Source organism: Syngnathus leptorhynchus, chromosome 6 (assembly GCF_054491065.1).
Source record: "Syngnathus leptorhynchus isolate UIUO chromosome 6, UIUO_Slep, whole genome shotgun sequence".
NCBI lineage: Eukaryota > Metazoa > Chordata > Actinopteri > Syngnathiformes > Syngnathidae > Syngnathus > Syngnathus leptorhynchus.
In genome coordinates this window covers 1,438,986-1,462,871 of record NC_141200.1, presented here as the reverse complement: position 1 = coordinate 1,462,871, position 23,886 = coordinate 1,438,986, and the positions used below count along the sequence as shown (strand labels likewise).

At 44.7% G+C, this 23,886-nt stretch overlaps 2 protein-coding genes across 7 annotated transcripts; one reads left to right on the top strand and one right to left on the bottom strand.

Moving 5' to 3' along the window:
• The first annotated feature begins 635 nt into the window (after nucleotides 1-635).
• LOC147055127 (forkhead box protein P4-like) lies at nucleotides 636-5,076 on the top strand. Of its 3 annotated transcripts, none has more exons than XM_085913424.1 (13): nucleotides 636-699; nucleotides 1,846-1,944; nucleotides 2,018-2,101; nucleotides 2,178-2,250; nucleotides 2,552-2,714; nucleotides 2,805-2,909; nucleotides 2,993-3,080; nucleotides 3,299-3,400; nucleotides 3,817-3,943; nucleotides 4,156-4,226; nucleotides 4,337-4,438; nucleotides 4,563-4,676; nucleotides 4,783-5,076. In XM_085913424.1, the coding sequence occupies exons 2-13, from the start codon at nucleotides 1,858-1,860 to the stop codon at nucleotides 4,894-4,896; spliced, it is 1,230 nt and encodes a 409-aa protein (XP_085769550.1). In that variant the 5' UTR covers nucleotides 636-699; nucleotides 1,846-1,857; the 3' UTR covers nucleotides 4,897-5,076. The 3 variants fall into 3 exon arrangements, with proteins under 3 accessions (XP_085769550.1, XP_085769552.1, XP_085769551.1); XM_085913426.1 differs by having other exon boundaries at nucleotides 4,563-4,684; XM_085913425.1 differs by having other exon boundaries at nucleotides 4,563-4,684; nucleotides 4,780-5,076.
• On the bottom strand, nucleotides 1,811-23,882 carry aard (alanine and arginine rich domain containing protein). 4 transcript variants are annotated; one of them, XM_085913418.1, is made up of 46 exons: nucleotides 23,376-23,881; nucleotides 23,121-23,235; nucleotides 22,873-23,046; nucleotides 22,708-22,814; nucleotides 22,482-22,619; nucleotides 22,245-22,405; nucleotides 22,090-22,126; nucleotides 21,946-22,018; nucleotides 21,781-21,832; nucleotides 21,544-21,704; nucleotides 19,964-20,171; nucleotides 19,437-19,498; nucleotides 19,304-19,361; nucleotides 18,567-18,652; nucleotides 18,430-18,493; nucleotides 18,308-18,352; nucleotides 18,013-18,240; nucleotides 17,852-17,953; nucleotides 17,703-17,770; nucleotides 16,857-17,462; nucleotides 16,468-16,655; nucleotides 16,251-16,400; nucleotides 16,127-16,157; nucleotides 15,905-16,046; nucleotides 15,594-15,807; nucleotides 15,331-15,514; nucleotides 15,113-15,259; nucleotides 14,255-14,717; nucleotides 13,520-14,025; nucleotides 13,174-13,326; nucleotides 12,909-13,084; nucleotides 12,739-12,832; nucleotides 12,601-12,627; nucleotides 12,211-12,288; nucleotides 12,003-12,137; nucleotides 11,810-11,922; nucleotides 11,501-11,651; nucleotides 11,213-11,410; nucleotides 10,905-11,128; nucleotides 10,625-10,829; nucleotides 10,449-10,494; nucleotides 7,467-10,368; nucleotides 6,627-6,727; nucleotides 3,749-3,937; nucleotides 3,341-3,415; nucleotides 1,811-1,958 (listed from the first exon to the last, which is right to left on the bottom strand). In XM_085913418.1, exons 1-42 carry the CDS (start codon nucleotides 23,573-23,575, stop codon nucleotides 10,238-10,240), a joined length of 6,501 nt encoding a protein of 2,166 aa, XP_085769544.1. In that variant the 5' UTR covers nucleotides 23,576-23,881; the 3' UTR covers nucleotides 1,811-1,958; nucleotides 3,341-3,415; nucleotides 3,749-3,937; nucleotides 6,627-6,727; nucleotides 7,467-10,237. The 4 variants fall into 4 exon arrangements, with proteins under 4 accessions (XP_085769544.1, XP_085769545.1, XP_085769546.1 ...); XM_085913421.1 differs by lacking the exon at nucleotides 1,811-1,958 and adding an exon at nucleotides 19,105-19,203 and having other exon boundaries at nucleotides 2,931-3,415; nucleotides 16,468-16,640; nucleotides 23,376-23,882; XM_085913419.1 differs by lacking the exon at nucleotides 12,601-12,627.
• Between the last annotated feature and the right edge of the window lie 4 nt (nucleotides 23,883-23,886).

Below are 23,886 nucleotides of genomic sequence, written 5' to 3'. Positions count from 1 at the left end.
ACGTACACCAGGTTGTATCCAAATGCTAACAGGCTAACACTTGATACGCCACCGCTGGACTTTGTATCAAATGCTAACATGCTAACATTTGATATGCTAATATTTAGGCGTTCCATGTTGAGTGTATTAAAACACTTGGCCTTTGTATCAAATGCTAACACTTGATATGCTAATATTGAACCGTTCCACGTCAAGTCTATGAACTATTATCCCGCTCCCTTGGCCTCAAGCTCCACCTTGTCCGTAATCAAGTGCAATGTTTTACACAACACAAGCAAATCAAAAAAAATCAACAGCGTCACAGCTGAACTTCTGTCCAAGCGAATCTCCTCCGATTGCAATTGACAAAATCAGCCTTTGATAACGTGTGTGACAGATGTTCTAAATGAGGACGCACGCTCCCAAAAACGAGACCCGGCCCGTGCCAAAGACAAATAGAAACGAGGCTTGCTTGCTTGCTTGTTGTGTATTTATACTCGAGCGTGTCTCGTGTGACTCTCTGATATATTTATTTAGGAGAAATGTAACAATCAAGTCATAAATAGATCTAAAGCATCTGCCTGCTGATTTTCCCACACCCCCCCCTCGTTTAATTTGCGGCGCCTCCCACTCAGGTAGAGTCTTCGTGGCATCTTCATCCTCATCCTCACTTGGAGGCAACGCTGACTGCTGGCTTCACTTCGCTGCCACTCCATAACGGTAAGTACAGCTTATGCATTACATTCCGGAAATATTTATTTTATGCTTCAGATGAAAAAAAATATATATATGATGATACATTAAAAAAAATATATGATACATTAATAAGATTTTTTTTTTTTTTTAATTGCGTCACTTTGAGGTGTTTCTAATATTTTGGTTAGGCATTATTCAAATGATAAAAATCTCCGGGTATGACGACTATAAACGTCTACAATAAGGATTATCGAATACTGTTGCGTTAAAGTTATTTTTGAATGTCGTTCAGAAAACAAGAAACAAATTCCCCGGACATGATTCTAATTTTACGGATTGCGATGACTTGGTTGACACAAGGAACAAATGAATTTTTGACATGCAAATATATCTATTTTTGAAGCAATATTATGACAGTAATTTAAAAATGCCATGCAATTATACTATTAAGATCACAATAATATAATTACAATAAAATTAGAATTGTGGATAGTGCTCAAGGATATTGCAAAAAAAAAACTGAATTGTTGCTTCAGTATAGTCCAATAATTGTAATTTATGAGAATTTGTGACATAATAAAATATTTCTTCAGACTTTTAACAAAGAATTTTTGACATGCAAATATATCTATTTTTTAATCAATATTATGACAGTAATTTAAAAATGCAATGCAATTATATTATTAAGATAACAATAATATCATTACAATAAAATTAGAATTGTGGATAGTGCTCAAGGATATTGGAAAAAAAGAAAAAAAAAACCTGAATTGTTGCTTCAGTAGAGTACAATAATTGTAATTTATGAGAATTTGTGACATAATCAAATATTTCTTCAGACTTTTAACAAAGAAAAAAAAAAAGCATGTGTGGAATGTAAATGGAAAGTCAAAGTGTACTTCTTTAAGCTTATGTCATTGTTGACATTTCATAAAGATGTGTTAAAGAGCTAATCAATTGCAATCCATGCCAATATTGCGGTCATGTTATCATTCAGCGCGTGCTCGCCTTCATTAACAGCCGTCCACTTCCATTAGGGCTCACAACAAGCATGTCATTGTGCTGCTTAATGAACTTCTCAGCCCGGCCGGCTCCCACCTCGCTTCCATTCTGCTGTGTGTGTGTGTGTGTTTGCCTGACCTTTTTAACCCTTCGTCTCGCACCATCAAGTTCTTCCTGGCTATGATGAGCCCTCGCCAGGTGACTCTGAGCGCCGAGCAGCTGCAGGCTCTGATGCAGCACAAGCAGCAGGCCCTCCTCCTCCACCAGGTATCCCAATGCTCCTATTTCACAGCAAAAGAGGATCAACAGGTTTGCACCGCTGTTTTTTTTACTTCCCCAGCATCATCTCAAAGAATTTTACAAGAAACGCCAGCAGATCAACGTGCGCTTGCTTCAGCAGCAGCCGCTAAAGAAAAGCAAACAGGTAAAGAGTGAGAAGCAAACTTTTTTTTTGTTTGTTGCGACATGTCGATGAAGTGTTTTGTCTGCCTGCCTGCCAGCTTCTGGCGCTCCAGCAGCTCCTGCACATCCAGCATCAGCTTCATCGACAGCAGGCGGCACGCTCCTCCGCCGGTAATCACAATTTCAATTCATCTATATCGGCACCAAAGTTGTCCCAAAGCACTTGACGTAAAAGAGCAGGGCAAGGAACCGCAGTCCTGGATTTAGGCCTGCCTGCGTCCTTTGGTGCAGTACCAAGTTGAGCCACAACATGTGGGGCAACAGTGAGCACAAATAACAGGAAAAGAAGAGGCAGAGAAGATCCCCGACTAAGCTCAATAGAGGGAAATCACATTCTGATATTCCATTCATTAAGCACGACATTCATAATTAACTCATCATACAATAAAGGAAAATAAATGTTTGTTGCTAGCGGATATAAGCGCAGAGGAATCGAAGCAAGTTTGGAAGGAGATGACAAAAGGAGCAGCAGAAGAAGAGAACAGCATCAAGTGCGAACTCAAAGGCGCTGATCACACCACGACAGTCAGCAAAAGTCAAACGTGCGACCTCCTGTCACGTTCTCCTCACAAGTGGTATGACGCCACTTCTCCAGCCAAAACAGAAAAAGCAGATTTTTTTTTTTTAATGAATCTTTGCACCACCTGTTGTGGTTCTACATCTAGTTTGAGTGGAGATGATTTCACAGCTCCCAATATTCTCTACGGTCACGGCGTGTGCAACTGGCCCGGGTGCGAGTCCAGCTGCCAAAGCTACAGTCAGTTTGTCAAGTAAGTGGAAAAATCACCTTCAGCTCAAACTTATTCCGGCTTTTTCCCAAAAAATATTGAAAGTGTGTGTGTGTTTGTTTCAGGCACATGCGTTGCGAGCACACACTGGACGACAAAAGCGCAGCACAGTGTCGAGTCCAGACGCAAGTGGTTCATCAGCTGGAGATTCAGGTGGGTCTGGCCACAACATTAGGTACACCATCTATCCATCCATTCCATCCGGCAAACGGCACTTTTTTTTATTTGACGTTCATTTCAAAGTATTTACAATACTTATAATTTAGCAGTTGAATTGCTCATCTCAAAATCTGGATGCCTTTTCTGTAGGTGGCGCCAAAGAGTTTGCAACCCAAAAATCGAACCTTTTTTTTTTCTCTCCTTTCCTTCAGCTGCGCAAAGAACGAGATCGTCTACGAGCGATGACGGCTCACCTTCAGCTGATCCCCTCTGCGGACTCCCATTTTGCACCAGCCGACTTGCTTTGTCCGCAGGTAGCTTGCTGATGTCTGTGCGGACAACAAAACATTTTTCTTGGATCATGTTTTTATTTTATTGTCACTTTGCATCCATCCTCTGAACCACTTGATGTATATTTTTTTAAATATAATCCCGTATTGTTCTGTCTCTGTACATGTGTTGCTGCACCATTTGTGTTTTGCTTAAATCATTAGCATTCGGAAGCCAAGTTGCATTGTGACAGAAAACGTCAACTGGGACTTATTACTAACCAGTAATTGCTTTCTTGCTCGTTGTGATCGCTTAAGACTATAAACAAATAATAACCACCTCAAAGCGTTTCCCCCGGCGACTAATGCGTGCTTCATTAGCGTGATAATGACCTCCAAGGTGGCCGATCCAATCGCTCCGTCACGCCGTCCTCCTCACGCGTGCTTTTGTTCCCTTGCAGTCCAGCTCGGTCGCCAGCCAGCCCCTTTCGCCGAGTCCTCCTGGTTTTGCGCTCCCCGCCGACGACTCTCCTACTTCACGTGCTGGGGTCGTGACACGCCGACATCACCCCTTGGTCTACGCTACAGGTCATACATATCAAAGATGCATTGTGAAAAATGGATCGATATTTTGGTCAAACTGGAGAAAATTGGCTGCAAAAATGAATCCCCCTGCTTAAAAATTAAACAAAATAAAATTCACAAAAACTTTGCAATATATGCCCCAAATAACAATCCTGTAAAAATAAAGAATTTTCCACAATAACTTCTTTTTCTAACTATTTCCCCTCTGATCCTAGAAAAAGAACTCGATCTCTACCAGAACGCCGACGTCAGACCGCCTTTTACGTACGCAACCTTAATAAGACAGGTGCAGTCTCGCCCGTCATTTTTTTTTTTCTTTTGGGGGGGGGGGGGAGTTTTCCCTAGTCAAAAAAACTCACTAGGAACCATCTGGAATATTTCCTTCCTCCCTTACAGGCCATCATGGGATCAGCAGACAGGCAGCTAACGCTAAACGAGATCTACAGCTGGTTCACGAGGACCTTTGCCTTTTTCCGCCGCAACGCCGCAACCTGGAAGGTAAGCGTGCAAAATTTACTGCTGGTCCAATGATGTGATGTGCGTCTCAATTAAAAAAAAAAAATCATTACACTCATTAAAATCGGAGGTTTATTTGTTCTTTCTTTGTCTTTCCATGTCACAGAACGCTGTGCGCCACAACCTGAGCCTTCACAGATGCTTCGTCCGCGTGGAGAACTCCAAAGGCGCCGTGTGGACGGTGGACGAGGCGGAATACCAACGGCGGCGATCCCAGAAGGTGACGGGGTCAGTCGAGGATTGCTCCATCATTCAAAGTGGCCTCCAAAATCCTCAATCGTATAACGCTAACTATATTGACTTGAAGTATATTTTGTATCTAGCAGGAGTCCACTACTGATGAAGAGCGTTCACGTTGGCTCGGTTTTGAACGAGGAGGACCCGCGATAGAAAACAATGGCGGACTGAAGCTCAACCATGACATTACGCGTCCATTTTAAAAAACGACCGGATGAAAAATATTCGACTGCATCACGTTATTCAAAACCTGTCTATATTGCTTATCCACACTTGCACGGGGAGAACATGTCAACTCCACAAAACTGTCCGCTGTGAGGCAGACGTTCTAACCACTAGGCCACCGTGTTGCCCTAAATCACGGAAGTAAAAAAAAAAGTCTTTTGTTGTGCTATGAACTTGTTGTGTTTCCTCAATAAACTTTTTGATCAGTTGATAATCGACTGTGGATTTTTTTTTTTAATTATTCATATAGAATTTGAATGATTATTTTTCTCATGTTACATCTTCAAATATGAAACAGATTAGATTTTTTGTTATTGGTTCCATATTCCTTTTTAATTGTAAATAGTCGTAATTGCTCTGAAGTTGTGTCCTCCACTTTTAGAATGACCTAAATGTTTCCTTTTCAAGCCGTTTTGATCAACATTTTGGGAATATTGTTTTGCTCATGCGCATCATTCCGACTTGCAAAAAAAAACAAAACAAGAAAGCGTCAAATTAGGCGCTTCGGGCGTCGGCGTGCTGTCGTCTCATCCGAGCGTGGAAAGTGCAGCCTTCACAATCCAAGTGAGAACAAAGGCGCCATGTTGTGACTAATGTCAGTAATTGTCTGAGCTGATAACGAGTTAGCTTTAGCGTTGAGCCCCCCCCCCTCGAGGCCGCCTTTGATTTGATTGGCTGTCACTACCGTGACACCCTCCCGCCGTTTGTGTGTTTACCGAGAAGACAACCTGAACATTTTGTGTGTGTGTGCGCGGCTTTGATGTGACACACACGTTTACACATTGTCAATGTGTTTTGAACACTTTGGACAGCATCATCTTCTCATTGAGGTGTCATAAAATAATCATGCTAATAAAGCTGTCGCACGTGTCCGATCATCAAGTTCAATACTTCTCTTTAAATGATGAGAGATTTTTTTTTTTTTTATAATATATGCATAGCTGTGATTTGTAAGCAAACGTCAATCATATTTACTAATATATTAAAGCTCATTAAAGCTCGTCAATGTGAAATATAGTATGGCTGGATGAAGCCTGTGACGTTAAGACAGAAAAAGTTCACAGCCATGTGGGACATGTGTCTCTATTGTGAGAAGGCGTTCCGCCATCTTTGGAGCAGCGGGAATATTTGCGGCTTGAAGCGTGCGCTTTCCCGAGAGGTGAGCCAGGGCCACATGTTTTTTTTTTTTTTGGACTGAAATTGGAATTTAAAGAACCGTCCTGCTACCATGGCGACGGACCTTATTGACAGTAGGTGGAAATGCCTTACTTATTTGATTGGGTAGTTTGGATTTGGAACAGATTTGGTCGGGCTGAAGATCTGAAGCTGGTCTTGCTTGGGACTTGAAGGCTAAGACTCAGTACTTTGCCTAACTATGTGGTTTTCTCCCACCTCTGCTATTAGTTGACTAATCTGACGACTAAGGCAATTGTGTTTTACATTAGACTCTAAAAAATAAAATAATAATAATAAAAAAGAAATAAAAATTCACCGCCATAGGAAACATATTCATCAGGTTTCTCGTATATCCTTGCCCACCCTAGGCCCTCCACCCTAAGCAAAAAAAAAAAAAAAAAAAAAATCCTAGCTCCGTCAGCGCTTAAAAATAAAGATTTCTATTGCACCCGTGTCGTTCAGCGCAGCCCCAGAGCCGTGTGCCGTCGCCACAAGAGAAATCTGCAGTGCCCGGCACCCGTCCACATCTCACCTGCTCACCCACCTGCCCTCCATGCGGTCCCACGCTCCCTGGATCCGGAAGCTCCAGTCAAGGTCGTAGGGCGGTGGACTCCAAACCACATGCTGCTACACCTTCAGGTAAGCACAATCATTTGGTTTTTAATCACTTTGAAAATGTTTGCTATCAAGTTAGACACAAAAGCAAATCCATACTGCTGGTTATATGCAAATACTTTTCGGTTGGCTAAAGTAAGAAAAGGCCGAGAGCCTACCCCAGGGAGAATCTGCCACCTTCCTTTCATTTCCTGGCGGGAGTAAACAAGATAAAACAGCTGGATTCGCATGAACGCGCCGGCTCCCGGTGAGGATGAAAACCAGAGACGAGCGCGGAAACGACACGTAGCGTCACAGAAGACGTACCGCGGAGGTTAATGTAGGCAATTTTACACGCGCCTAATCGAGGTAGGGCGGCAATTACGCGGTGACAGTTTCTTTGCGGTGGAAACTCATCACCGCCGAGACTTTGTGGCCTTTTTACTTGATGACTCTCCCTGGAGGGCTGAACAAGGCTTTTGTGATTAATGAAACGCAATCGCGCATGATCGGTGCGCCTTTCAAGTTCTCCTTGGCACCACAAACAAACATGGGGAGATTCACTTGAGGGTTAATAGATCAATTACTTTGCTGGTTTGATGCTATCTGACAGGCTTTTTGAACATTTCATGACCTCTGGTTGGTTCACACAAACAGATTAGCGGTGCAGCTGCAGCTGAGATGTCGCTAATGTATTCAAGGAGGCAAAAGGAGTTTTTGCATTTAAGCAAAGTGAGTTTTTTTTTTTTTTTTGGGTCGCTCAGACTCGTGCGCTCACCTGCTGCTGGCCTGCCTCTCCTGCCAATGCTCTCCGCTGGAGGCCTGCGCGTCCGGCCTGCTCCGTCTCTGCGCCTGTTGCTGCGGTGCCTGCGCCTGCTGCTGCCAAGCGTTGCGCCGGACGCCCGCGGAGGAGTTCAACTGCTCTGTCCTCTTCCGGGAGCCGACAGAGTGCCTGGAGTTTTGTTTGGAGTGCTGCCTGATTTGCCACCGCAGTTGAGAACTGATGATTATTTCCTGTGAGCTTTTGGAGAGGGAAAATAGAAAGAAAAAACAGCAAGTAGCTTTTCAAGTATTAAAAGAAATTAAATCTGTCTCCTCGAACAGCCAACGTGGGACTCATCAAGTCATTTTGATTGATTTATATCAAAACAGCATTTATTTAGAATCCTTTTAGCGCATTAAGCGGCATTTAATGACTGATGGGGATTTGAGGGACGCATCTTGTTTGTTATGGGAGAGCAAAGTGTCTCGTTATCTTATCGCGGCGTTGACTTGCGCCTGAGGAGCAGGGCGACGCCGAGCTTGTCATCTTCTCCCTTGAATCTCTTCACGTATTTATCTCAGAAAAAAAAAAAAAAAAAAGCTTTAAGTCTGCCTAGATCTTTACGACGGATGGCGGATTTTTTTTAAAAGGACGTCAAGCGGGATGACAGCACTGAGTAAACAGCCAAAAATAAAACAGTGAGCATAAAAAAAAAAAAAAAGACAACATTGTCAATCTGTCTGGAGGGCTAGCCGGGAGGTGCGTTTAAATGGCGTTTAAGACATTCGTTATTCTGCTGCCGCCGACAAGAAACTGCGCTGACGTCTCATTTGGACTGTGGCGAGCAGACGTTAACAAATAAACACCTGCGTTTGTTCCACTTGTCCGCCTCAATTTGTTTTACTCTCGAGCCAAAACTGAAGTCAGCGACGTCCTCGAGTCGTAAGGAGCTTATTGACATTTTCACTTTTCATGTTCTCGGCAACCGTGGCAATCACGTTTCAGGCTAGACAAGAAGAAGAACAAATGTCAATTATTGATCAAATTGTGACATGAAGTTAAAAATGAATTTTGAGAAGACACTTTTTGAACAAGGCATCAAATTCAAATTAAGATTGGGGGGGGGACCTAAAAAAAATAATAAAGTGTCCTCCATATTAATTAATGGTTTGTTTGCCATTAAATTGGAGTAGGTAGTAATCTAAATTAATAAATTTCTTGCATTTGATTAAAAAAATAATAGAAAAAATAATTGCATATTAATTTGTAAAATAAAATCTCTTCAATTATTTTTTAAAAATCTTTCATCCCTACATTTAAATCCCATTCTGTTTGATTGTCCCCGTTTTTCTCAAACGCATGCACCTTCTTATATAAAAAAAAAGTCTCCACCCCTGAATTAAGACAACAGTAAAAAGTTTGATACATCAATGTATTTGCACATGACAAGACTTTGATTTTGTTTCTTCTTCTTTTTTTTTTTTTTTTTTTTTTTTGACTGAGCATCAATGACAAAAAGACGACCCGACAAGGAGAGCTTTGTTTTTAACTATCATAACTTTTCATTAAAAAAAAAACCCAATCCTTTCAACTCCTTGCCGCCTTTCATTCATCATGCGTCTATTTGTATTCTTGGCCGCATGTAAATCAGACGCGAGTAACCTCCTCAATCAAAGCAAGCTTTACGTGTAGCGTGTGAAGTGGCATCAATTTGAGGGAGAAAAGGAAATAATAACACTTTAATAGTCAGTCTGTCACATGTAGCCATCTGTTGTAGAGAACACCAAAATAAATCGGAATATATCTCACATTTGAAGGGTGGATCAAAGCCAGGAAAAGATGCAGCACAAGTGGGGGGGGGGGCAATCATAAGCGCATCGTGTCATCTGAATAAGTGAGGGGAATAGTTTCTTAAGCAACGTTCCACTCTCACGCCAGGAATATCAAGTAAACACATCAAAATCGAAATAATGAGGGGCGGGTAAGACGTAAATGTGTTCGTGAAATATTGACGGACGGCTCCCCCCCCCTCCCATTATGAGGACAACACTTTATAAACAAACAAAAAATTGTAATTAAGCCCGTGAAGCTGTAATTATCGACCTTGGTTAGCAGCTTTGAACGTTGTGACATTTCCAACAAGTCCACACACTTAAAACAATTTTATTAGCTGTCTCGTGTCCAGCAAGGTCGACGCTTTACACATTTATTTACAAGTCTGCTTAAAAGACATTCCGTGGATTCTTTCAACACTGAAAAATCACGAGTGGCGCAAAAAGAAAAAGAAATGAAATATGTGACATGAACCAATACTTTAGTTGGGTACCTCTGGAGAAATAACTGTTAAGTTCACTGAGAAAAATGCTGACCAGTAAAATGTAATTTTTTTCCCCCCCTACAATTAAATATCGCCTGAATAATATATAAATCACCACGTACTCATAACCAACAATTAACGACAACGAGCGACAATAATCAATACAACCGAAGAATGACAATTATTCCAACACTGTATGTTGGTTGATTTCAATCTAATCCAAAAATATTGTTCATGTTCATAACATGTTAGCTGTCTTAATCAGTAACATAAGAGGGCTAAAATATTAAAAAAACATTTGATATGGTTCTCGTACCGGAGGTGTGTTTGAACTTCCCCGAGTGCTTAAGTGCAACGTGCCTGCTCGGTGCCATCCCGAACTGATCGCGCGATCCGTCCCGGTCGAACCGAGCGTGATGATATAAACCTGAAGTCATTTCTACCTCATCTTCTTACTGCTGGCTGTTTCTCAAACCTCATGGTTCTTCTTCAGGACCTCCAAGTACTGCTGCTTTGCTCTGCTAACAGGGTCCAGGTCCACCCTGGAGGCAGAGCCCACCGGAGACATACGGGCCAAAGAGATGTCAAGTTCCGTCGAGGCTGAGGAGGGGAAAACATTAGTCGGTCACGCGGCGGAATACAAAATGGTCGTTTTTTGCATATGGCGTTTCTTCTCGTACCTTTGTTTAGTTCCCTTGATATGCTTCGATCCAACTGACGCTGCATCTGAGGGAGACCAACAGTTAAGCAATTGGATTTTGATAAAACCTTGAAGAATGGAGGAGGGGAAAAAAAATGTCTTCCTAAATAGGGACTAACTCTCCAAAGTCAAGGTAGCACTGAAATGATGACCTACCATGGTTAGGTAGTCCTCCACACTGCTGCTTTGCCCTTCAGCCACAGGGCCGAGGAGCCTGGAGGCAAGGCCCCTGTATGGGCCTCCCAGAGAGGCCACGCCCCCAGACAACGTTGCCGGCGACAACGGCCCAGGGGAGGCGATGAGAGACCTGCCTCGCTCGGTGACCAACATGGAACTGGCCTCCGTGAGTTGATGGTTAGTCCTGCTCACAGAAAACGGCAATAGTCAGAGGGTATTATTATTCCAGGCTGTATAAGCCGCTACTGCACTTCCGGACCGTTTTAAATCGTCGGACAACGACTTGCGGAGCTTCTGCTCCTCTCTGTAGAGTTCTTTGAAGCGCTCCAGTTCCGTTTGGGTGGACTCTCTCTGGCCGAAGGTGTCTTGTTGGTAGGCTCGCGCTCGCTTCAGTTCGCTTTCCAGTTCTTGGATCCTCAAGCGCAGGCTGGCCTCGTTGGCCGCTTTTATCTGCTCCTGCGCCTCCTGCGTCGCCGCTTGGGACTAACATTGAAAATACAACCATGATGATGCTCAACTCTATTTTTTAGCAATTGATTTGATTCTACTCGTGATCTTATAGTCTACCTGCAGAAAGATGTTGACTTCTTGTAGCTTATGGTGCATTTCCTGTCGGGCCTTCTCCTCCACCTCCCGCCGGTACTGCTCCATCTGCCTCTGCTCCACCGCCGAGGCCTCCACTCTGCGTTTGAGGTCGAGCACCTCCTCCTCCAACAGCCTCGTCTCCGACAGGCTGCCTTGGAGCGCTCCCCTCTCCAGATCTCCCTGGAGAGGAGCAGAAGGCAGAAGAGAACAGCTTCACTTGTGTTTTGGTGAAGTAGTTTGCAATGACAACGACGCGGCACGTGGACGAACCTTCTCTCTTCTTTCGTGAAAAAGTCTGTCGACCCGGCTGTGGTCCATCTTCAGACTGCTCAGTGGAGAGGCCAAGTCATGTCGACCGCCACCGCCGCCCGTGCTCTGATCCCGCAGCCTCTTCTTAGCAGTTTTAAGTAGAGTCCGTAGCCTTAATAAAAAAAAAGAAAAAAAAGAAACAGCAAACTTGTCAGTAAGCAAATAAAAACAAACTGCTCATTACAATGGATCATTGAAACTACAAAGGAAAACCATTTTAATGGAATCCAAATTGGAATATTTTAGGCCTTTGCTCTCCTTGGAAATCACCGGTATATTTCTTTTTGAAGCGCCGTGTTTCTCTCCATCTCTTGTTCCAGACGACAATCCGAAGCCTTTTTCTGCTCCGCTACTTTCTTGGCTTTCTTCTTCTCCATTTCCACCTTAACACGTGACATCCAAGTTTTTTTTTTTTTTAACTCATTGATAACTAAGATGAGTGGAAGTCAAACTTTGAGCACACCTGAGCTCCGAGTTCTCCTTTTTCCTTTTCGAGCTCTGCTAGACGGAGTCCTAACTTGGAGCGGCTCTTTAGCTCTTCCTCCCACATGGCCTGAGAGTCGTGGGCGCTGTTGGACAACACGCTTTGCTTCTGCACCTACAAATATATAGAAAAGAAATAAGTGGGCTTGACATTTGCTTGGGGAAAAAAAAAAGAAAGCTACGGTAACCTCTTTGTTGAGTTGGTCTTCTAATGTCATCTTATTACTTTGAAGGTTGGTCACCAAATCTTCCAACTGAGCTCGGATCTACAGAGACCCCCCAAAAAAAATATCCCATTTGTTTTGGTTGAAGTGTGTTATGTTTTGATTCTTAAAAATAGAGAATCTAAATAGTTAAATAGATCCTGAAGACTTTGGATAGAGTTTAACATGCAGCTTGAAAAAGGAAGGATGGAAGACCCAACGGCAAAATCGGGGAAAGGAATCAACGGGGTCACCGAGAAGAACCTCCAATGTTTTTCATTGTGTTAAAGGACGCCAGAAAAACACGGCTGAATTTTATTGATTATAATTCAAAGGTGCACACAGAGAAGCTAAATGGAAAAGCAAAGCACCGACCATTCCTCCGTTTGCGCTGTCAGGCAGCTGGGAACAAAACAAGTTTCCTTCAATATGTCACGAAGGGCCGTACAAGTCGTGTCGTGCTGTGCTGTCCAATATTATGAAATCGGAAATGCAATTATACGTTGCACTCACCCTCGCCTCCTCCTGAGCGCCTTTGTGAAGTGCTTCCAGTTTGTTCGACTGTTGCTTGGCCGCAGCCTCCAGCCTGACATTTTCAATCTCCAGCCTAAGGCGACATAAGGAGGACGACAGCGAGTCGGAAGATTTGATTGGAAACCGAAAAGCGCGCCGTCCGTTTTTACCTTTGCACGGCCTCTTCCAGTTGTTTGACGACAGCGTGGGAAACGGCGGCGGCAGACAGCGCCTCCTGCTGTTTTTGAGTGGCGGCGACGAGTTCGCTCTCTCTTTCATCCAGACGACATCTGAGATCGTTCAGGCGTTTCTCAAGTTGAAGGCATTGGCATTCGCGTTCCTCCATCTGCGTGACGGAAGAGATGTGGAATGCAAACAATTGGGGAAAAAAAAAAAAAAAACAACAACTCGGCATCGTTTCTTGCCGTTTATTACCTTTCCCTTAAGGCTGTCCACGTCTTTGAGGAGCCGCGTCTTTTCTTCCTCCAAATCATTTCGATAGCGAGTGTTGATCTCCAAAGAGGCTTCGCACATGGACAGCTTCTTTAATGAGTCTGCTAAGTCCTGCTGCAGCTGTCTTTCACTTGCCTATGCCAGAGAAAAAAAAAAAAAGACTTGTAATATTTTTTAATTAATGTGCAATACATTTTAATTACTTTTAATTAATTCCTTTAAGTAGTTACTTTCCTGTATTGAAGCACAGTCTTGATTTTCTAACTGTTCAAAACCTTACAGTGGCTTTTTTTTAATTTATTTTTTTAATATGTGCTGTCACAGTCACCTCTCTCTCATTTTTCTCCTCCTGCAATTGATGGATGTGATCTCGAAGCTCAGCGGCTTTCGTGGCCAGATCCTGATTGCGGCCAAGCACCAGCTGCACTCTTTCCTCGCAGTCGGAACGAAGCTTGGATAAAATGTCACTGAAAGACTTTTGGGCGTCTGTCACGGCGTTCTCCTTTGCGGCACCCTTGTTTTGCGCCTCCTCCAGCTGTTGCCGTAGCAACATGCCTTCACTCTGCGCTTGGGCTAAGCGCTCTTGCGTGGCCTCTTGGCGCGCCACGGCCCGAGTGAGCAATTCCTTTTCGGCCTGCAGCGCCGCCTCGAGCTCTTTGACGCGAGCGGCGACGTGGTCGCTCTCACGCTGCATGGTGTTCAGCAGGAGGTTCTTCTCGGTCAACTGCAGCATGACTCGATGGGCCTCGTTCTCCAGGTGGTTTGCCTGCGACTCCGCTTTGGACAACTTCTGAGAAAGGCTGCTGACTGCTTCGTGCTGACTGGATGCGTCACCTGAACAGGTAAGGAGTCCGTTCCATTTTTCTATAATATGGACTTCTATCATTTTTGATATAATATAAAAAAATAAATATAATAGATATAAATATATATATAATATATATTATATATACAAATATTTTATACAATAAAAAACTATGAAACATATTTACATATTGTCTGTCATCCAAAATGCCTTGCCAATAATTGTTATCATGAATGCTCCTTTTGTCATCAAACTCACTTGAGAGTCTGTCTCGAAGACGACGATGTTCCTCCTTCTCGTGGAGCAGAGCTTTCTCCGCGTCCGAACGAGCCGCCATGCAGCGCTCCGCCTCCTGCAGCGCCGCCGTCAGCCGGGCGCGGACCGACTCCAACTCTGCCGCCAGGGTCTCTCGGGTCTGCCGCTCATTCTCCAGACAGCCGGCGGTGACGGTCAACTCCGACTTAATGGTGGCCGTCTGGTTGTTGAAGTCCAGGACGCTTTGGTTGAGGGTGTCGGCGTTGGCTTTGAGAGCTCGTCGGGCCTCTTCCAGTTGCTCCTTGAGGGCTTTATTCTCCTCCTGGAGGTCTCTTTGCCTGATGCTGCTGTTGGCTTGGGAATTCTCAAGGTCTCTTCTGAGGGTGCTCAGCTGCTCGTGACAGATGGAAATTTGCTGGAGTAGCTCCCGCTCCCTGTCGCTGGCCTCCGTGAGTTGTGACAAAGCCTACAATGGTTCAAATGTACAAATCCAAAAGCTTACAACCTGATGCCCAAAGATTTACAGGAATTTCAAAATCTACTTTTTGACCACACGAGGAAAAAAAATTGTACAGCTGACATTTAGAAGCCTCAAAATAAATCTCCACATATAGTGTCACATTTTGGATTAATTTGCAAACAAAAAAATAAAAAAATAAATCAGGTTACATACAAAATAAATCAGTTTAAAATGAGAAATACGTATTATTTAAGCATATTTATCAATCAAATAGTAAGATAAAAATACTACCACTAATAATAATAATAATCCACATTCATCTGAGGGTGCGGGCATTTTGTCACCTGCTTTCGACTGCAAATGACATCACAGTCGCTCAGGGTTCAAGCGACGGGAATTACCTGGTGACTTTTGCTTATGTTTCTTTTGTTCTCCTCTTCTATCTCTTGCTGCTTGCGCACGTGACTGCCGAGCAGATTCTCCAGCACCGTGCGTGCGCTGCGCTCCTGAGCCAACAGCGTTTGGCTCTGACTGTTGTCCTCCTCCAGCTGGAGACCCAAAAATGTCACCAACAGCGACACGAGACGAGACGGCGTCTCATCAGGACACGCGTTTGTACCTGCTTCTTGTTGTTGACTAGTATTCGCATCTCCAGCTCCAAGTTCCTGAGCGCCAGTTCCACTTTCTGTCTCTCTTGAACCTCAGCCTGCCGCTGCTCCTCTGTCCTCCTCAGCTTATCGCCGGTGGTGTTGTACATCATGGTGGCGTTACGTCCCTTTTCTTGCTCCTGTTTCAGCTGGAATCTGCGCCGTGACAATGACACCACAAAATATGTGAAAAAAAACAGTTGATGAAAGAATAATGCAGTCCGGAAGTTCTTACTTGAGGTTGGTGACTTCCGTTTGCAAATCCAGCTGGTTGCGCTCCAAGGCCGATTTGACGTCTTTTACGTCATCCAGAGCGCTCCTCAGCTGCGCCTTCTCCGTTTCCAAGAGGCTGACTTTGTCGGCGAAGAAGCTGTGACGGCTTTTGGCCTTTTGAATGGAGCGCTCGTATTTGTGGAAAATGTTTTGCAGCTTTACCATGCTCCGGGAGTCTGTGTATACAAATACAGCCATCATATTTTGGTTTTATTCTTTCTGTATATGGAGAACTTTCTTTTTTCTTTTTTTTTTTGGATTGATCAAGTGTACCTGTCACAAACGAATCCAAGTTCTGAATGAAGAGGGAGCTACAGCGATGGCCGGAAGGGCGAAAGTCTGAATCATCTGTGGTCACGTCGGATGACGAATTGAACTCATCAATATCTTCAGACATCTCGACGTCTTCTGATTGCTGAATGGATGAAAAAATAAAGTCTATCGACGTACGGAATTGAAATGACATTAATAAAACAGGCAGAATAATGACGTTACCCGTTTTTGCCTTTGTTCTCCAGTTTTATGCCTGTAGCCAACAGAGAAAGAAAAAAAAAGCATGATTGTGGAAACACAAGGATGAATTAGAAATAAAATGAGTGGATTGTTAAAAAAAAAAGACCTTCTTTCATGGTCCGACACATCACTTAAAGTGCTGTCGTCAAACAATGAGAGCTCTCTGTTGTCCGTTTGACGGGTACTGGATTCGTGGGCCTTGCTGCCTCCCGCCGGCTGCGAGGTCTTCTCTACGAAATGTTCTTCGGGTTTGCGACTGAAATTGTGAGGTTGGCCTCGTAAATAAATTAGAAGTGAAGATGGGGGAGGGGGGAGTGCAATACCTGTCAGAGGTCAGAAGCTTCAGTGTTTGTTGGGAGGCTTCAGCTTGACCTGACGTCTCTTTGCGGCTCGCTGAGCCATTGTCGGGTTTCTCGACGACCAAGCCCGCGAATGTGCTTCCACCTGCGCTACTGAGAACGTTGAGAATCGCAGCCTTGGGAGTCTCCTCGATGACCTGAAAAGACCACAGCTATGAGAAAAAGACGTACAAGGTCATTCTTCATTTAGTCTCCTCGCAAACCCAGCACCGCTAACCGAGGAGTGAAAATGTTTCCTTCACTAAATGAATGACGGCAACACATGCAAAGTCCACACAGGAAGCAAAAGTCTACTGCTAGAAATGAGAGCAAACGTTGAAAGGACTAAAGGAGCCAGGCGGTCCATCTTCTACCTCTTTCTGCACTTCCAGGTTCAACTTCTCCACGTTCTCTTCAAAGTCCTCATGGGCAACCAAAGGAAAAGAAGTAGAATGTCTATTCTTCTCAGGTTCTTCTGGTAGATGTTTGTGACGAAGCTTAGGTTTATTGTGGGGGAGTGGTTCCTCTGCTTCTTCATCCATGACTCCCTCAGCAGCAGGTAAGCGGCGGTCTGGTATCTTTTCGTCCATCAGGGATGAGTCGGCAGAATCCGCCGTCGACTCTTCCGAAGCAGACTCTCGTTGTTCCGGGCCAGAAAGCGGGAGCAGCTTCCGTGCTGCAGCGGCGGGGCGCAAAATGGCTTCTCCTTCCTCTTCATGGCTTGATTGTTCGTCAGCAGACGAGAACTTCACCCGCTTTTCATCGGTGGAAATGTCTGCTTTCAATTGCTCTTCACACGCTGAGGTGGATTTAGCATCTTTTTTCTCGACTTCTTCCCACAGCTTCTCAGACGGGGCCAGTAGCAGACCACCACCACCTTTGTCAGGACTTTGTTGGGCTCTGGCCACATTCTCAACCAAGCCCATCAGGCCAAACTTGTGTGAGGTGAGGTTACCTGACTCTAATGCATCATCTTTTTCCTTGGATGGCAGCGGGGGACGAAGGGGGGAAAAAGAGGGGGGGATTCAAAATGATCTTTCCAAACAAGGAACTACATTTTCATAACATTATTCCTGGAACGGAGGCTCCAAAGGGGAAACCAATAAATCTCTATTTTTGATATATCATCACAATGACCCATTTACATGAATTGGAGTAGAAAGCCAATTTCAAATGTAATTGTCATGTGTTGCTGATGTCATCAACGTGTTATTTCTGACCTGTTGCTTCTTGTCATGTTGCTGATGACCTTTTGGGTCTTCTGCCATTGTTTGGACTTCGGGGGGGCCTACGGACGAGGAGAGCTGTTACACTGAGAACTCGTGCGCAGAAACAGCAGTATGAAGAAATGCTCGGTGGGATTTCACACCTTGGCTGACCGCCTCCTGACGCTGCCGATTGTCATCATCGGCCTCGACGCAGGACGGGGTTGACTCGTCTTGGTCGTGATCCGATTCTGAAGGAAAACGTGCTAAAGAAATAGAAATCATGATGTGAAGTTTATTTGAATAAAAAGTGCAAAGCGCTTACTGTCACTCTTTTGAGGCAGCGTTTTGGAACGAGGCTGAGGCTGAGGACGACCCGGGACCTGGTTCTCGTCCGCCTCGGTCCTCCTCAGGGGAGCGATGGGACTTTTTGGAGACTCTTGGGACTCCTTCTCCTTATCGGAGGCTTGTGGGGATTCCTCGGGTGCGGGAGAAGTGCCCTCGGGCAGGCTTTTCTTACTGACGTTGCTCGATGTATCCCAGTCGGATGCATCTGTTTAAAATTTTTTTTTAATGTTAAATCTTTTGAAAATAGAGTGTTCATAAAAATTCATTCTGACCTTCAGCATAGTCAAAATCTCCCAAACCAAGTTCCTCCATCAAGTCTGTGGAAAAAAGCAAAAAAAGAAAATGTACGTCGAGTCGTTCAAAAATATTGTCGGGGCTCTTTGGACTTACTGACCTGTTTTGTCTTTGCTTTTTCCTTCACACTTGCTCAAAAGCAGCCCCCATTTGGTTTGCTCATTCTAGCGGGGTGAAAAACATAGAATAGAAATAATAAATAATCATATATAAATCATATTCTGCCGATGAGCTTACATCTTTTTGAATGGGATCCTCTTTCTGAACATCTCTGGCTTGCACGCTGTCTTCATTCACGCCAACGGAAGTAACAGCACCGAGGCCTGGGCAAGTCAGAAAGACATTTCGGATTGTACCTTGCTGTATTTAGCCCAAACGGAACTTGCTCTCGTCCAGCTTGCCTTTAGCCAAAAATGATGTTAGTTATGAAAGCAGAAACAGTTCAGTGAGTGGTCAGCCATGAATTGCAGTAAAAAGACAAAAATATGTCAAATGGTGGATGACTTGATGACACGGATGTGTCCATGCAAATGAGCTCACAGTCGATGAAAATATTTAGAATGGTTGTAATTGCAGATTGGGGAAAAACACTCGACAACTCTGCGCTTTATTTTCTCATTTTGGCAAACTATGAAATGATGGATGATGTGAAAAACGAGAACGCCATTTCTGAACCGTGCATGCATGCGGCATGCATTCAGCGCATACGTGGTGGGTGCACAAATAAGATTGCAGCGGCCCAAAAGGAAGTCAGATGAGCATTCCCGTTTCCTACCCACTCCCAGGCTGCCTCTTTGCCTGCCTCTACTCCACCAAGGCTCGGGCATCCACCCGCCTCCTGCGCCTCTTAAAAATGAGGGACTAAATAACAAGTCTAAAAAAAATAAAAAATAAAAATTGCAACTCAACTGAACTCTATTTGGAAAATCTGCTTCTACAACATCAAATGATGAAACAACAAAAATACATCTTACCGTCTTCCGGCGTCTCTGGAGCCGTATTCTGCGTTTGCGCGCTTTGTTTATCTTCATTCTGGTCATTCACAAGTCACAAAATGAAAAAGCCCAAGTCACATTTATTCTAACGTGCGTATGCAACGGACTGTACCTCCGAATCCCAGGACTCCTGCTCTTCCTCTTCCTTCTCGAGTCCCGACTCTGAACGATCACCTGAGTTTTTCAAAATAAGTGCTTTCATTAAAGGGCAATTGCTCAAACAACAGTTATCAGAGGTGACTCTTTTCATTTCTTTACTTGTACCCTATTTGGGGAATGTTAATAAATCCAAGTTAGCATCATTGGCTTTCTTTCACGTTCATGTCTAACCTCGCTAGTATCTGCAGATCCTCCCTTATCCATACATCTTCATGTGTGCCCTTTCCCTTTCACTCCTACCTGGCAACTCCATTTCCAGTATCCTTCTCTGGACATTTCCTCTCGCATCTCAATTTGGCCTGTCTAGCTTTGCTTCTGAGCTTTCCAGTCTGGGCTGTCCCTCTGATGAGAGCATCTTCAACTCTCCCTTGCTGTAAACGTTTTTTTTTAATTATTTTTAACGTTAGGTTCATTGAAGACTCCAACTTGTCCATCTTGGTGTGAGACGCTGGAATAAAGAAGACCGTAACTTGTTCTTACCGCCGTTTGCATCTTTGGAAGCCTCAGCAACACTTTTGGTAGCATCCGGCAGGGCTCGGTCGCCTTCATCTTGATCATCTGACATGTCCTCCTCCTCCTCTTCTTCTTCTTCTCCTTCCTCCTCTTCCTCCCCATCATCATGATCATTATCATCATCTTCGTCGTCAGCTGGGTCTTCGTGACTCGCATCATTTTCATCTTTCTCGTTCTGTATAAAAATATTCGCTCATGAGATATTTGCATCGAAGGGAATGAACGATGAGGAAAAAGGCGGGGCCAGAGGCGCACCTTCAAAAACAATTGGAGGAAAATTCCAAAAGCTACGCTATCGACGAAGCTACATAATTACCTACTCCAACACGGTGACACCTTGACCGTGTCCTCAAACGCTCCCTACCTCATCGGCTGAATCCAAATCAACATCGTCAATGTCGGTTTGCGGCAATGGTTCCGAAAGCGCGCTGCCGTCCGAGTGACCGCCATTGCCTCTGCCAGATGGATGAGCAAACATCTTCTCTTTGGAATTGTCTTCTTCTAACATCTCATGTGGCAAACTAGATTGCGGATTGTGGAGAGCCACACGATCCTTGTTGTTTTCTGACGGATCAGGTTCATCATCAGCTGGTTGGTTGTCTGGTTGGACTGGGTTTCTCGCGGCGTGTTCGTTTTGCTTAGATGCCGGAGAAGGTTCTTCAACTAACTCCTCCTCTGCTGTCGCTTTTGGGTTTCTTCTCGCATGTGGTGCCCCGTCTTCTTCTGACGGAGAGTCCCAATCAGATTCGGCTGGAGACGCTCTGTTCTTGAACCGAGGAGATTTTGGTGGAGGTGTTTTGTCAACGGCTATTTGTTGATCCTGCCTCATTTTTGGACAGGATGTCTTGCTGGTGATGTCATCTTCGTCCCGGCAGCCATCGTTGTCCATTTCCTCTAAGGAGGAGCCCCAAGATGATCTACGTTTTTCACTGTGTCCAGTTGTGCCTTTGGCTAGCATATTTTTTGGGCTCGTTTGATCGTCAACATCAACCTGCTCCTTTTCCGGTTCTTCCGCCAACATCGATTCGTCACCCTCGTCGGAATATCTGGACTCCACTCTGACGGCCGACACCACCAAATCCTGATCGGCGTCCAACGACTGCAGCCTATGAGAAGGTGATGTTCCAGATGCTTGTGAGGAATTTTTCGCAGGCGCACCATCAGAGCTGTGTTTGTTTGGAGCTTTTCCATCATCGAGCTTAGCTTGGAGAGCGGAGGGTGGCTTTGGTGCTTCTTCTGAAGATGAAGTGTTAGACTGACCAGAGGCCAAACAAGAGTCATCCTCACTTTCCTCCTCCTCTTCTTCTATCTCTTCACTTTCCTCCTCTTCATCCTCCTCTTCATCATCATCCTCCTCTTCCTCAGAGCCATCACCCTCCGAGCTCTGATCTTCAGATTCTGAACTTGACTCATTTCCCGACAGCTGCTCTATCTCACCACGTTTGCCCTCGGCTTGTTTAAATGTTTAGAGGAGGGGAGGGGGGGAAAAAAAGGAGAGGAACGGCATCAAAGGAAAGTGACACAAGAATCAAGAGAAAACATGTTACCTGCGAGTAGTTTAGGAGAGGGGTAGAGCTCATCTGGGAGGCTTTGGGACGGAAAGGAACGGGTGAGGGTTCTACCGGGGGTTTATTGGGCACAACTCTCGCGGGGCTATTGTCACTGTCAGAGTCGGAAGCACTCATGGATTTGTCAAGGACTGCCAAGGCTACGAACGTTATGAATACAATTACCACCAGGACAAAAAACAAAACAAAAAAAAGAGAAGATGAGCTGCAAAGTACCTTTCCTGCTTTTTGATTCAAGCATTTTTCGAAGATTCATTTTTGGTGGCGTCTGAAAGGAGAAAAAAAAAAAAGGGGGTTTTCAAAAATTATACAACAAACACTGACAAAAACCGAATTTATCAGTGTTCATTCCAGAAGAGAATATATGCTGACTCGACAAACCTTTTCAACTATAAGTGACTCACAGTCGTCCTCAGATGAAGCCCATTCATCAGTGCCGCCTTTTTTCGACATGCTAAAATCATAAAAGCAGACTTGGAAGATGGACGGACACATTTCAGGCGGTGAAATGAAGGAGAAGCTTACCGGCTTAGTGACTCTGCTTGGGAATTATCCTCCAAATCTGAAACAATGCGGGGGAACGTACAAACTCTTGATTCAAGACGGAAGGAAACCCATGTTGCAAATACCCACACATGACCTTTGACCAGATTACGGCAAGCTGAACATTTGGGACTCACCATCTTTGTCAATGGCAGGTCCTCCCACGGAGAAGCCCGTTTCCAGGGCTGGGGATGCGTTACCCACCTCGGATTTGGACTTCTTTTTACTCGGACCCGAATGGGACAGCGAGGCCGCTCGGTTCCTTTGAGTACTGCGCTCAGTGATGAGAATGGCGCAGCTGCAAGAGAGCCACAACATTGACTCCAACCTATGAAGTTTACAAGGCTTCAGATTCAGCTCAGTTCTTGACTCACGGATGATGGCCTTCGATCGCGGCGTAATCCTCAGCTGAGTGTCCTTTGTTATCCTTCAGAGAAATATCGGCATGAAATTGCAAGAGCATTCGCAGCATGCTGATGTGTCCGCCGCCGGCAGCTATCATTAACGGCGACCTGCGGGTTTGTTTGATGAGAAAGAAAGACATTTAGAAAGCAGCATTAAACGCTCCGAGCGGGTCCTTTTTTTGACGGTGCCACTGACCTTCCATCTCTGTCCACAATATTCACATCAGCACCTTTTTTCAGCAGAATCTCAGCCACTTCTATGTGGTCCTTTTGGACTGCCACAGCCAAGGGTGAAATGCCTTCCTAAACATGGAGACGACGTCGTAAAATACAATTCTGTCGTCTTCCTCACCTTCCTCACCTTATTCTGGGTGTTGATGTCAGCTCGGTGATCCACGAGGGTGTCGACGGTGGCCGTCGATGGGATGTTTGAAGCGAAATGTAAAGCTGTGTTTCCCTCGATGTCCACCAGGTTGGGATCGGCGTGGTTTTCCAAAAGAATAGTAGCGCAAACATCATGCTGGCCTTGTACTGCCTGATAAAAATGAGGGAGAATAGTCATGATGATGAAAATTATTGATACGCATCAAAACGTGTATCCCGGCTTACCTTTATTAAGGCGGACTTATTTTGATTGTCACATAAATTGAGTTTGGCTTTTTTGGTCACCAGAAATCTCACCACCTCAGCATTTCCACAGGCACAAGCCAGGTGAAGCGCTGTTCTGTAAGTCAAAAGAGATTCATTCAAGGGATTGACTTGAAGTGTCTATTGTTGCTGATGGTTATGTTTAAAGAGTACCACGGAGAACTTTCTTCAAGAATTTGCTCAAATTCTGAAGAAGAATCTGTCGCCCTCACTGACCTGTTGTGTTTGTCCACCTGGTTGACGTCATTGCTCTTGACGAGATGCTCCAGTTTGGCCACATCTCCCCGCCAGGCAGCCTTGTGAAACTTGCCCAGGTCCTTTTCTTTCACCTCGTAGCCAACACACAGCGCGTTCCCCCTGTCAGCCGCGCGGGACGGCGACTGTTTCTTCTTGGAGAAGCTGAGTAATTTCTTCATGCTTAAGGCTTCACCGCGACTGTCCGTCAGCGTCTTAAATTAAACCGGAGTACTGACGCCTCTCATGACCGGACAAATAAGACGTCCAAAGCGGATTAACCTCGGACAATTTCGTTGGAGTACAACATAATTGTACGCGACTATCCGAAATATGGTCACGTCAAGTCATTTTCCGCAACTTCGCCGCTCACGGAGCGTCGTCATTGTTTTGATTTGAATGGAACGCTCCACTCCAATAGCGCCAAGGAGACCGCCACAAGCGGCGCCTCGGTGCTGGGAGACGTTTTTGCGCATGCGTACAAGCCCAATTT

Excerpts from the sequence above, each read along its gene's own strand:
- aard (XM_085913421.1), bottom strand. The coding sequence starts at position 23,575 with ATGAAGAAATTACTCAGCTTCTCCAAGAAGAAACAGTCGCCGTCCCGC. Across the intron at positions 21,705-21,780 it reads TGAATCAAAAAGCAGGAAAG|CCTTGGCAGTCCTTGACAAA; the intron begins GTACTTTGCAGC and ends TAACGTTCGTAG. Across the intron at positions 18,653-19,104 it reads AAGAGGCAGCCTGGGAGTGG|GCCTCGGTGCTGTTACTTCC; the intron begins GTAGGAAACGGG and ends TGACTTGCCCAG.
- LOC147055127 (XM_085913424.1), top strand. The coding sequence starts at position 1,858 with ATGATGAGCCCTCGCCAGGTGACTCTGAGCGCCGAGCAGCTGCAGGCT. Across the intron at positions 2,102-2,177 it reads CGCTAAAGAAAAGCAAACAG|CTTCTGGCGCTCCAGCAGCT; the intron begins GTAAAGAGTGAG and ends CCTGCCTGCCAG. Across the intron at positions 4,227-4,336 it reads ACGCAACCTTAATAAGACAG|GCCATCATGGGATCAGCAGA; the intron begins GTGCAGTCTCGC and ends CCTCCCTTACAG.